Consider the following 13,128-nt stretch of genomic DNA (forward strand, 5'->3'; position numbering starts at 1 on the left):
CCGCTATTTTCCGAGCCATTAACAAGGGGCTTTGCATTCATTCGTCATCTTGGTTGATCTTTACTCTTGGAGGAAGGTATTTGTAAGCCTACTTTTCCAGTGAGGAAACTGAGGCCAGAATGGTGTGGAGTGACTTGCTTCCCACTCTTGTGCCGTCTCTTGGCCTCATGGGGCTCTGCACAGCCTCTTGTATGAACCAGTGGTGTTTCTGTCCCCCTGTAACCCTGGGCTCTTTGTTTCTGAAGGAAGGGAGCAAAAGTTCTAGGGCTCCTCGCAGTTCTGACCTCAACAACTCTGTGACTCAGATTTATTTTACTTTTTTTAAAGACAACATTTTGGAAGGCATTCGAGTACTCTTCTTGAAACAAGAAGTCTTGCTAAATTGCCTTTTCATTAAATGTAAGATTCTTCTTACAAGGAGAGGGATTGGTATGGAGCTCACTGGGCCTCAATGGAATTTAGAAGGCCGCAGTGCTAACCGTAGGGCTTCAGAAAGCCTCCATGCCTCAGTTGTTTACCTTCACAATGGGGCCAACTGCCTAACTTGCAGAATTGTTAACAGGGTTAACCAGGGTAACATGAGGCATTCAGAAAATTACATCCATTATTAATCCATCTGAACTTGCGGCCCTGCCTCAGACTTGCCTGGCGTGATTACAAGCTATTTCTCTGCTGGAAAATAAATGTAATTTTTGTCTTCTGATGGTTTTCTTGGCTGGGCGGTTCCTGAGCTGTTCTCCCAGGCAGGTCAGGCTGCCCTGCAGACTGGCAGCAGAGCCACCGAGTCTTTGCAGGTGAGCAGGCTGACACAGACCCAGCCCAGGTCACTCTGGCAGAGAGAGCAGCTCCGAGGTCTCTGCTAGTCCAGTTTCAAGTCTCTAAGGCCCCAGTAGTGAACTCTGGACTGTCACTGTTATGTTCTCATTTTATTAAGATAATTGAAGGAAAAGGAAATGATTATTTTGCAGATGTGAGGTATTGACCAAGATATATACATTAGTCTTGAGAATGTGGGGTTGACTTTAATTTTGAGCATCACATGTGGCCATTTGAGAACACACCTCACCATGGGATATTATGTCTAATGGGTCATTCTGTTCCCAACTTGGAACCCCATCCCCTAGGCCATTTCTCCAACTCCCTGTCCACTCATGGGAACCCGGATTTGGATGTCTGTACTACAAAGGTTTGTTATTTAGAGCCCACAGGGTATGAGATGATTGCTTCAGTGGTAGTAAGAAACAGCATTTCATAAGGAAATCCCATCTCTTCTTTGTGCTTTTTGCCCATCCCAGCGCAGTAAGGGATAGAAGGAAACAGGGCCTTTTGTCTTTGAATAAGCTGGATTTAAATTTCATCTCTGCCACTTACAAGATGAGTGACCTTGGAAATGACCCAGCCTCTGTGAGCCTCAGCGCTCCTACCTCGAAGGCTGGTTGAGGGGATTAAGTAGGATGGTATAAAAACACCACGTAGAGGACGTGGCCCGTTGGTCACCATCCTCCTTGAGTTTTTACACCACCAGGCACGTGGTAGTGAGGGACTTACACTCCACACCTCAAGGTCAGGCCAGACAGAGCCTCAGGGAGTGATTACGCAGCCCCTTTGAATGAGGCAAGGAAACCTGAGGCATGTCGATGGTAAGCTACTTGTTAAAGGTCAGCTGGCCTTTTCTGCTCTCACCTTTTTTCTCCCACAAAGACTGATGAAGGGCATTTGTTCACACGCCAACTCAGGGAGCTCCTAGCTGCGAGAACCTGAAGACGCCTGTGATGATGAAATAGCTGGTGAGACCCGATAAACTCAGATGGCTTTCCAACATCCCAGAGCAAATGGCTTGATCTGAGCTTCTTTTTAAAATTTGGTGGCCCGAATCTGTGAACATTGGGCCCATTTCCCTGGGGGGTATAGCTAGTAGTTAGCAAACATTGGAGCTGCTCGAAGAGTCCACCTGGCACAGACGTCGTGCCCGCTGCAACTATGGGGTCCTGGGAGATGGGTGGGAGGCTGCAGGTGCAGGGGAGGCTCTGCCCTGCCAGGGAGAGCTTGGATAACTGGAACTTCCCAAGGGCAGAAACCAGCTGTGCCACCCCTCCCGCCAGCTCTGGGTGGCTCCTGCCTCTTCTGCTGCCTTGTTTGCCCCGCCCCTGGGTGTCAGTGCCACCGCCTCCACCCTCCTTTCCCTTGGCAGAGCTCTCACTTGAAAATCCCAGCTGGTGGTGCCCACATTATGTTTTATTTGCTTGAGCCGCTTAAGGTAATCGGCCCAATCCCTAATACGCAGGATTATCTATACCTGGGAGGATCCCACGGCTGGGCTACCCTTCCAGGATGTGCAAGGGGCTGCCAGGGGGATTTTCTCATAGCCTGTTTGTCAGGAGTGGGGGTGGCTGGAAGACTCTTCTCCAACATTTAGGCTCAGTGAAGACCTGGGACAGAGGGACCAGGACAGAGGCCCACATGGGGGCACTGGAAGCCCCATGGGTTTGGAGGTACTGAAGTTCAGGCATTCCTGGTCTTAGACCAACTGTGCTACAGAATGTCCTAACCATTGCCACGAAATAAAGCATCTCCTCAAAGCTGAGATGGGCCTATGGATTTCTACTTAGTGGATTTCAAACTTCTTTTTTTCTGCAGAAAATCCTTTCACGCAGAAGCAGTCTAGCACAAAACCTTCAATAGGTGAAAACTGCGCAATGCAGGGACCTTGCCTCCTCTGCCCTCCCTTGGTAACCCTCTCAGGCACAGAACACACACACTAGGCTCCCAGGAAAAGAAAGCTATGGGTTTAACCCACCGCTCCCTCTCGTTTCCCAGATGAGGACTTTGCTTAGAGAGGTTAGGTGACTGGCTAGGGCCATGCAGCCTGGGGCTAGAGTGCAGGCTTCCTACCTTTCAGCCCAGGGCTCATCCCTCTGATAGGAGAGAAAGGCTCCTTCTGCTTGGTACTGAGCTCAGGGTGGCCACGCATACAGGGTTGATGGGTTGGTTTTGACAGGTGAGGGGGGGCAGGGAGAGGAGGAGGAGGTGCTGGGGATGGAAGGTGGGTGGGGCTTCCAGGCAGATAGAAGAAACAACTCAGAAGCAGAATCCGTCAGTGCAGGCTCAGGGGAGATGGCTCTCTGATGTCGACCAGGGAAATTTGAGGACAAAGTGGGCCTGAGAGACATAAGAAGAGGACAGATGGAGATTTCCTGGGTCCTTTCTTCCCCAGCAGCCCCTGGAAGTCAAACACCCAGGAAGTGTTCTGTGGTACCAAGGCCCTGGGCAGAGGGTCCAGGCATGGACTCCAGCGATGGCAGTGCTCTGGCCCCTTCTCTGTCCAAGGGGGTTAGGGGAGGCCGTTCCTAGCAGATCCTCAGGACCACTGGGTCGAGAGGGCAGGCGTTGCAGCCCCGAGGATGTGGGCAGCACCCAGGGAGGCTGCATCTTCTATTCCTTGGCTGGCATCTGTGTGGAGAACCTCCGTGCTCAGCAGGAGGGCCTCGCGCCTGTCAACTCGGCCATGTTCATTTCCAATTCGATGCTCTGCTCCATGAAAGGTGATTTATGGTTCTGAGCTGGTTCTTGGCCAAGAAAGGAACCGTGTTCCTCTGTCCTTGATTTAACCGCCCTCTCAAGGCACAGGGACCTTGAAGAAGGACCTTTGTGGAACACGCAGCACCCGGACTGCGTGGGGTGAACTGAGTGCTTACGATGATAACACACCTTCCAAGGGCACTTCGCAGCAGCCTGTCATCCCCTTCACACGTTATCCCATTTGCTCCTCATGATGTCCCCGGGAGGACGTCGGGACAGGTACTTGTCCCTTTTTGGTGTCAGACAGCTGGGTTTAAATTCTGACTGAATCCTCCTGGGCCAGCTGCTTAACCCTTACCTGCGGATGAGTGTGCTCATGCCTACCTCACAGGGTTCCCGTGATGCTGCTCAGACGCGGCAGCCAGTGCTGTTACTCTCATCACTACTTATTAGTAATCATGTCTATTCTAGGTGCTGTGCATGCCAAGAATTGACTTCCCATTAGCTGCAGCTCCCCTCCCTCCCTCCCTCCCTCCCTCCCTCCCTCCCTCCCTCCCTCCCTCCCTCCCTCCCTCCCCCCCCTCCCTCCCTTCCTACCTCTACCTCCCTACCTACCTGCCTTTCACTAAGATGTGTCAAGTGCTTACTCTGAGCTCATAATGTGTCAATGTGAAGGATACAGCAGGGAACAAGAGACAGTGTTTTTCTCTCATTGAGCTTACAGGCAATAAATGATGCTAAAGTAGGCAGACTTCCAGATGGTGGTACAAAGGCTCTGAGGAGGCACAGAGCATGGATGGGGAGTGATCAGGGGGGGTGGCTGTTCGTTTCAATGGGATGGGCAGGGAAGCACTCACTAATAAGGTATCAACAATGATTTGAGCAAGGCGAGGGAGTGGCCACGTGGCCATCTGGGGCAGGGGAGCAGCCAGTGCCATCAGCCCTGAGACAGGAGTGGCCTGGAGCGTTCTGTCAGCACAAGGGGGCTGATCTGGCCAGAGCGAGTGGGAGAGTGGGAGGCTCGTGGAGGATGGCAGGAGTGGGACAGATTAGGTGGGTTGTACTGAGTAAAGTTTGTGACATGCTTCGAGTGGGACAAAAAGCCATAGGGGTGTGTCGGCACCGTAGTGACATGATCTGGTTTATGTTTTGAAGAACGTTTTTCCTCCCAGATGATCATTGTGTAAGCAACTTTCCAGATCTGGAATGAGGAGCCAGTGTTCGAAGAACTGAGACATGGTTAAATCCCGGACAGACTTGTCACATGGGGGTGGCCTCAGCAGGGGGCAGCGAAGGGACTCTGGAATCCTGCCTGCTGGCCCCACATCCTCGCTGCAGTCACCCAGCAGGTGTGGTGCCCAGGTGGGCCTTGGCACCTGTCTGGAGGACTTGTTAACCCCAGGGCCAGGGCCCTGGGCCCCTTCCGCTACCTGTATTTCTAACAGGTTCCCAGCTGATACTGATGCTGTGGTCTGGGCACCCCATTTTGATATCCCCTGCCCCTATTCATCCTGGCCTGGCTTGACCACCCCTGCTCTGATCTGAACTAAGACCTGGACCTTAACACCCAGCCCTTTCCCAGCCTCTCCCTCACCCAGGCACAGAACCGCATGCTACTAGAGAACTCGGGGTGGCCAGGGAAGAGATGGGCAGGGAGAAGGCCCTCAAATCAGAGGTTTTTGTGTTCCCTCGTTAGCAGTACCTCTTAGGGACATGCCTGAACTGGTCCAGGGCCTGACCCGGCTGCCTGAGGGCTCGCTCTCTGCTCCTCAACCTGTGGGGCTTGGGCTTCCAACCCCAGGCGGACCCTGGAGGAGGGAGCAGGCATGACCGGGACTGGGTGGCAGGAAACCCTCTCCAGTCACAGGGGTTTCAGTGCCTTAATAATTCACAGCACAGGCGTATATGGCAGATAAAGCTCTCTTGTCAGCCCTCTTACCTATTGTTTTACAAGGCATTCATTATTTTAATTACTTTATGATAGACAAAGCAAAACACAGACGAAGGGGAGATAATGCCCTTGTTATTATTTGCTTACACTGGATGTTGTGAGCTTACTTATGCACGTGGGAGGCAAGACTGGGGGAGTGGCAGGGACAGCAAGGAGGCTGGAGCTCTACAGAGCCTGATGCCAGCAGGCCAAGTAAGCGTTCTCTAGCTTGGAGGAAAGGCCTCTCCACTTCTGACCTCCCTCTGGCCAAAGCATCCATGCTCTGGAGCAAAGGGAGCAGAGGCCCGGGGGGGGGGGGGGGGGGCAGAGAGAGAGAAACATTGATGTGAGACACATTGATTGGTTGCCTCCTACACTCACCCTGACTGGGGCCAGGGATCCGGCCTGCAACCATAGTACGTGCCCTTGGCCGGAATTGAACCTGGGGCCCTTCAGTCCGCAGGCCGATGCTCTAACCACTGAGCAAAATGGGCTAGGCTCTTGCCCCATTTTGCAGGACAGGTCCCGCTGGGGCAAGAGAGCTGAATCTATACCTTCAGTTACCAAGGCTGCCCCTGGATCAGGGCCTCCTCTTCCAGGACACCCATCTGTGCCGAGTCTCCACACGGCCAAGACTTGGGGCCTTACTAGGCCACCCAGACTGGCCTTAGGTGGCTTGAGCAGTGGGCTCCAGAGATGTCAGCAGGCAGCCCCAAATATACTCAGCCTGTGCCCACCCCCACCCCACCCCTGCCTCCAGCCTCCTCTTGGACTGTCCTAGTTCTGTGGGGCCCAGCACACTTGGAAATAAAACACGAACACCCTGTATGGCTGGTGCCACTTCTCTCTCCTCAGCTCCCCCAGCCAGGGGTGGCGGAGGGGGAGAGCCGGGTTTTAGGAGCAGCTTCCTGCCAGCCTGCAGGTCCCTAGGAGGATGACTCATCCAGTGCCTTCCAGCAGTCCTCTCCTCACTCTGCCCCACCCTCACTGCAGACAAAGATTTTGACCTCTGCCTTTGGTTTTCCCCCTCACTCCAATTCACAATGATTCCCCAGGGGTAGTTTGCTTTGGAAATTAATTCTAATGTTTTAAATGATGAAAATAATTTTTCTGGCATCCTTTAAAACACCTATATCTGCAAAAAAAATCTTAGTGGGTATCTGAGTAATTAAGGGGCTCAGCTCAGTTAAATTTAAATTTTAGATAAATAATGGATATGTTTTTAATATAAGTATGTCCATGCAATATTTGGGGGCATATTTATGCTAAACATTTATTTGTTGTTTATATGAAGTTTAAATTTCTCTGGGTGTCTTGTATTTTATTTGGCAACCTTACATCCAGGTTCCATAGTCAGTGAGGGGCTGATACTTATAATGCTTTTCTCTTTCTTTCTTTCTTTCTTTCTTTCTTTCTTTCTTTCTTTCTTTCTTTCTTTCTTTCTTTCTTTCTTTCTTTCTTTCTTTCATTCATTCATTCATTCATTCATTCATGTTTATCGAGCCAGCTGTGTGCCAGGCACTCATTTAGACACTCAGGATACAGCAGTGGGGGGAGGCAGACAGTAAATGAAATAAGTAAGTGAATTACAGAGTGTATTAGAGGTTGTAAATGCTATAGAGAAAAATAAAGCAGAAAGGCTGTGGTGTCAGAAGGCAGGGTTGCAATTTTAAAAGGGTAGCCAGAGAAGATTCCATTGAAAAGGTGATATTTAAGCAATGACTTGATGGAGATGAGGGAGGAAGCTATGACCCTTTGTGGACAAAGAGTATTTGTGGGAAGAGAGGGCACGTTGTGTGCAGAAGAGTTCAGAGACCAGTGTGGGGCTCAGTCATCTGATGGTGTCCCGCCTTGTTTCCTTAAGCACACTTTAGGACATGAAGTGAAATTTATTGTTTCCTGTAACTGAAAAGGTCTGGGGTGGATTTCAGGCACAGCTGGATTCAGGTGCTCAAATGATGACATCCATATTTTATCACTTCTACATTTCTCCGTGCTGCCTTCATTATCAGTGAAGGATTCCCTTTCTTACTTTTTTCCCCAGCAAAAGTCCTGGGCTTGAGTTGTCTTGGGTTGGCATGGGTCACGTGACCATCGTGGCCCAGTCCCGGTTGCTAGGGGGATGGGATGATATGATTGACCAGTCCCCTTTCCTGGAGCCAGCGGGGGTCTGTCAGTTCCTGTTGAGCCGCACAGATGGAGATGAGGAGATGGGGTTTCCGTAAGGAAAACTCCGGGCACTCTTGTGAGAAGGGCATGAAGGTTGGGTGGGTGAAGACCCCAGTCAAGACGCTTTTCCTCCTGAGCTGTGTGATTTCCACCCCCTTTAAAACAGGAAGAGAATAATTTCATTCTCTCTTTCATAAAGATATTGTAAGAAGAAATAAAGAAAAGATTCTTTTTCAGAAACATTAAAAAAATTCATTAAAACCATAACCCATTCCTTTGTCCCTACTCCTGTACCTTCAAGCTGGTTCTTACCTTAGCCAAGGACCCTTTGACTTTGGGGGGTAGGTTGTGTTTTGAAAATGCAGTTGGTCCCTATGTCTCAACCCTTGTTCTTTCTGTTGTCAGGAGGCCCAGAAGATTAACAATGGCTCCGGCCAGGCCGATGGCACTCTCAAGCCAGTGGACGAGAAGGAGGAGGTGGTGGCAGCCGAGGTCGGCTGGATGACCTCTGTCAAGGACTGGGCGGGGGTGATGATATCTGCCCAGACGCTGACCGGCAGAGTCCTGGTGAGTCCTCAGCTCCCTCCTCTCACGAAGAGGCCTGCTGTCTGGTCCAAGGTCGCTTTGTTTATAGGGGGGTGATGTTTCGTGGGGTCTTCTCCAGGCCACTGGGTGTTGGGAATGGAGGTGAACAGGGAGTGCTTATGTTTGGTTATGGAGGAGAGGCTAGGTTCATGCACATTTGAGCCACTGATTTGCAGAGTGGGCCTTTGTCTGGGGCACAGAGGGCCTGTTGGGGAGGGATCGGGGAGTTCTGAGTGTGTGTGTGTGTGTGTGTGCGCGCGCGCACGCGTGTGCTTGCTGGCCTTCTGGGCACGTTTCTGTTGTCTTCTGTCTGCTAAGCAGAGAGCCCCTTTTGGGGAGTTTCCTACCCTCCTGCCCTGTGTGGTCTGGATCGTGCCCATGGTGGAGATCCTCACTCATACTGGGTGAAATTAATTAGCAGCCCACCCGAGGCTGTCTGGCCCTGTGCTTGGGTCGCTACTACTGTGATCTTATTCCTGATGAGACTGTTTCCTGCCCCATCTGCAGCCAGGGCTCATCCTGCCCCTTCTCAGTGCATTTCCTGCTTTCTCTCTGATCTGCTTATGAGGATCTTGGCTTCACTCTGACCTCATGACCTCTGGTTCTTGGCAAGGATCATAGATGGGACAAGGCTATAGTGACCAACCATCCCAGTTTGCCTGGGAATGAGGGGTACCTTGGACATGGGTTTTTCAGTACAAAGACAGGAAATGTCTCAGACAAACAAACACAAATCGGTCACTGGCCAGGCCATGCTCCTGACATATGTGGGCCCTTCCCTGGGGTAACCCTGCCCACTGGCTTTCTTGGGTCTGCTTTGGGTCAGGAGTTTCCCTGAGAAGGACTTGCATTCTAAATAATTTATTATAATTCTAGAAGCTGTTTTGCATGGGCTGTCCTTCCTGGGCCAGAAGATGGGGCTTGGTCAAAAGCCATCTGGCTTATAGACAGGATGAATGGGGATGTCCTGACAGCTGGGTGGATCAAAGATCAGACAGGGATGCTGGAAAATAGATGTTATCACCCTGGACATTTCATGGCAAAAACTCAGCGAGGAGGTGACTGCAGATGTAGGGAGGTGGTGAAAATTTCACCCATCGAATCCTTCTTGGGGAGAACTCTACTTCATGTTTGGAAAAAGTACCGTAGAAATGGCTTGAGGGAAGGAATACGACACGGATGCCATGCCTGAGTCTCAAAGGTGGTAGCTAAACAGTCTTGAACAAGGATAGGGCTCTGGTATCTGAGGGACCCAGCATGAGCACAGCCTTCTGAGAGTCTAGATATGAAGTCATGGCTGATGTCAATTGGTAGCAAAATAGAAAGGGGAGAGCCCAGCTTGTGTTGCTCAGTGGTTGAGCATCAACCTGTGAACCAAGAGGTTGCAGGTTCCATTCCCGGTCAGGGCACATGCCCGGGTTGTGGGCTCGATCCTCAGTAAGAGGCGTGCAGGAGGCAGCCAATCGATGATGTTTCTCTCTCATTGAGTTTCTCTCTATTCTTTCCCTTTCCTCTCTCTCTAAAAATTAATAAAAACATATTAAAAAAAATAGAAAGGGTAGAGATTTAAAGTTGGTATTTTGGAGGGAGAGGAGAGAGAACCCGATGAGGCCAGTTGCGGCATGGAAGAAGACACAGAGGGCGACCCAGGTTGCTGGGACCCAGGAAACACTGGCAGCACTGGGTGTCTAGTGAGGTACTGAAGGTGGCATTGCTCTGGGCTGAGCTGTGTAGCCACCATCCTTGCCCCCCATGTGAAGTTTCCAGTAGAGCCTCTTGCTCTCTGGTGCTTGTAAATGATTCTACGTGTGAAAGTGAAACACGTTGAATTTTGGGTCCTGGCAGTCACCTGGGACTCAGTGGAGGCAGCGCCTTCTCTGTGTACGGTGCTGATGGTGGATGCAGAGCATCAGACAGGTTGGTTACACAAATGTACCACACCCATAGGTTCCATGTGGCCACAGTTGACCATTCTGATTGTCTTTATCAGCATCAGCCAAGCATTACAGAGCACGAGCTCTGGGCCGGGGCTTCCCTTCACCCCCTTGGGAAACAAGGAGTGACCCTGCTTCCCTTGCACCACAGATGGAAGTTACTGAAGGAATGTCCAGAAGAGAAATGTTTTGAGTGTACAGTATTGTGGGAGTGTGTTGGGGTGGGGGAGCTGACTATGGGGAGTTTGAGGGCATCAAGAAAGCTGTCATCTTTAGGGAAGCCTTTGAGCTGAAACTTCTACTTCAAGATGGACTGAGCACACGCTTGCGATATAAAAAATAAAAATGTCCCTGAGCTTGAAAACAAGAAAGGGACCGCTTCGTGGGCCGGAAGCTGAAAAGAATACCTAATAAAAAAGAGCATTTGAGTTGAGCTTTGAAATGTGACTTAGGATCTTGAACATCAAAGCAGAGAAGAGGAGCCGCGGGAGCAGAGAAGGGGCACTGCACGGATGGAAGGAGGCCTGGGCTGCGAACACAGAGGCCCCTGAGGGGAGGAAGCCTGGGAAGGTGGGCTCAGGACAGCTTCTCTGCTCTTCAAATGCCAACCAAAGGAATTTGGAAGGAATTTTGTAGGAAAGAAGATTCTGAGGGAAGGGTATCTTGATTGGTGGTTGTGCAGAGAGAACTGGTGGACTAACAGGGACCAAATTGGTGAGGTGGGAGCTCAGGGGTGCTAGGATCAGTTAGTCTAGTGAGCTCCTGGCACCGACAGGACTCGGGGATTACTGCAGGGAACCTGGTGAGGCAAGGCCTGAACTGACACCAACCTATGCAGGCAGGTAGGTGGATATGGGTGACATTGTAGAGGTGGAATCACAAGTCAAGCGCACCCAGCATCCACCTTGATATTACTGCTGGCAATAACATGAGAGCCTCTTGTGAGCCAGGCACTGTGCTAGACCCTGTATGCTATGATCAGATTGAAGGGTAAGGACCATGTCATGTTTTTTGTATCTTCCATTTTGCTGTGGTGTTGTAGGGGTTCATTACAAGGAAACAAGCAAGCCAGTCTTATCAGTGAATTTATTTCCATTTTATAGTTGAGATACCAAGGCACAGAAAGGCAATAGCTTCCCTAAGAATATGCAGCCTCCAGGCCAGTCCCTACAGGCCTCTGGACTCCCTGTGCAGTGCTCCTTCTGTGTCATTACTTCTGAGTCGAGGATAATGCCTCTTCTTCTCTAAGCCACTGCCAGCTGTCTCTTTGGCTGTGACATTTTGACTTTCCTGTCTCTGAGCCAGTTAGGTCCTAAGGCTACTTGGCGGGATTTTCTTAACATTTTCATGGAAAAGCACAGTCTGCCCAGGCCTTCTTGTCCAGGAAGCCAGCTGCTCTCCGAAGGTCTCCTTGGAGAAAGTCCTGTCCAAGCTGTGCTGGTGCACTGAGAGAGGAGCACGTCCCACTCTTCAGAGAGCAGGCATCTCAGAGCCCAGAAGAGGCCTCTCCTCCAGGAGCAGGCATGTCCTTCCTCTGAGCAAGGAGCAGATCTCACACTGATTTCTCAGTGAGCCAGAGAAAGCAGCTCTGCCTGTTCAGAACGCAAAGCTGTGTTTGTCCTAAGCTGTTCAAAGTGTTTATCCTTCCAACAGTGGGACTACAGCAAAACTAGACACCCTGCTGTTCAGTTTCCCTTTTCAATTTTTAATTGTGTTTCTTATTGCATGGCTCAGAGGCTTAGCCTGCACATCTGGGCCCCTTTTTCACCTGTCTCGTTGTCATAGGTGAGAGACTCTCAAGGCTGGGGCATTGTCGGTAAGGACTCGCCAGGACAACCGCAGCGTATCTGTAGACTCTCCCCTTTTGTCCAGACCTCTCAGGGGAACCCATTGTGCATTCAGAAAGTACTTATTTCTCACCAGACACTGTTCTAGGCACTGGGCATAAAGCAGGGAGCGAGATCAGGGTGTGAATTATTTATGATAAACTAGGTATAAAGTTGTAGAGCTCAATGACAAAGTGACCAAGGATTGTCTCCAGTCACCGGTGCTTTTTAGACTGAACACCTGGCGCTTCATCATCAAAGTGATAAAAATTCCTTGACCAGTTCTCCGAATAGCCTGTCTTTGCCTTGTCTCTCCCTCAGCCTCACAGAAACAGCAAGACCGAGCAGAGCCCTCTCTTGGGGCACTTGGCTGAGTGTCCACATCCAAGTGAACAACAGCTTGTCGGGGTTACTGCTTCCTTTGTCTTTTCTTTAATTAAAAATATTTATTTTCTTAAAATTATTTTCTGATTATAAAAGTGGCACATGCTTATTTCAAAACTTTGGAATGTACTGGAAGAACTGCTGATAAATTCCACTTCGGGTTGGGAGGCGGCCCGCACTGAGGGCCTGTGCATGTAGCCGTGGTGCGATCGGGACACCCCCGGCTGCCTGGCACCGCTGGGGACTTGCTCAGTGCATGCCGCTTTGTCCGCTCTGTGCACACACCTGGGATAAGGAGTCTTTGTGCCAGGGTTAGCCGTGGTCCTCCTCACGAACCTCTAGTGAACTGGGAGAGGGATCATGGCTCTCTCTTTGTCGTGGCTGTTTGGAGCCAAGTTAGGGCCCATTTAAAATAGAGTTTCAGGGTTGACGTTCTGCATATTCACGTGGCCCAGCTCATCTCTACGTCTGTGTCATTGTCCCTTGTTCCTCATTTCCTCTTTTCTGTTGAACTTTACATGTATGTGACTATGTGCGCCATATAGTTTTGTGAGCAAATTAAAATCCTCCTAAGAGTAAGGCGGTGCATATGGATAAAGAAGGCAAGAAACACACCGAGTCAGCTTTGGCATGTTGCGTTGCACTTTATAGAAACAGAAGCTGGAATCAGTATTGGTGATTGATTAATTCAGGGTTGGTAAGCCTTTTCTGTAAAGGGCCAGATAGTGAGTATTTTAGGCTTTGCAGACCGTAGGGATTCTGACACAGCTACTCAACTCTG

General features: G+C 50.4%; 1 protein-coding gene across 5 annotated transcripts in view; it reads left to right on the forward strand.

Moving 5' to 3' along the window:
- Nucleotides 1-13,128, forward strand: part of KCNMA1 (potassium calcium-activated channel subfamily M alpha 1) — a 661,836-nt gene that overhangs the window by 181,757 nt on the left and 466,951 nt on the right. For all 5 annotated transcript variants that reach the window (XM_087824300.1, XM_087824299.1, XM_087824298.1 and 2 more), the window contains exon 2: nucleotides 8,024-8,185. In XM_087824300.1, the coding sequence (XP_087680426.1) occupies nucleotides 8,024-8,185 (162 nt within the window). The remainder of the gene's footprint in view (nucleotides 1-8,023; nucleotides 8,186-13,128) is intronic.

The sequence above is a fragment of the Miniopterus natalensis genome, chromosome 14 (assembly GCF_054644295.1).
Source record: "Miniopterus natalensis isolate mMinNat1 chromosome 14, mMinNat1.hap1, whole genome shotgun sequence".
NCBI lineage: Eukaryota > Metazoa > Chordata > Mammalia > Chiroptera > Miniopteridae > Miniopterus > Miniopterus natalensis.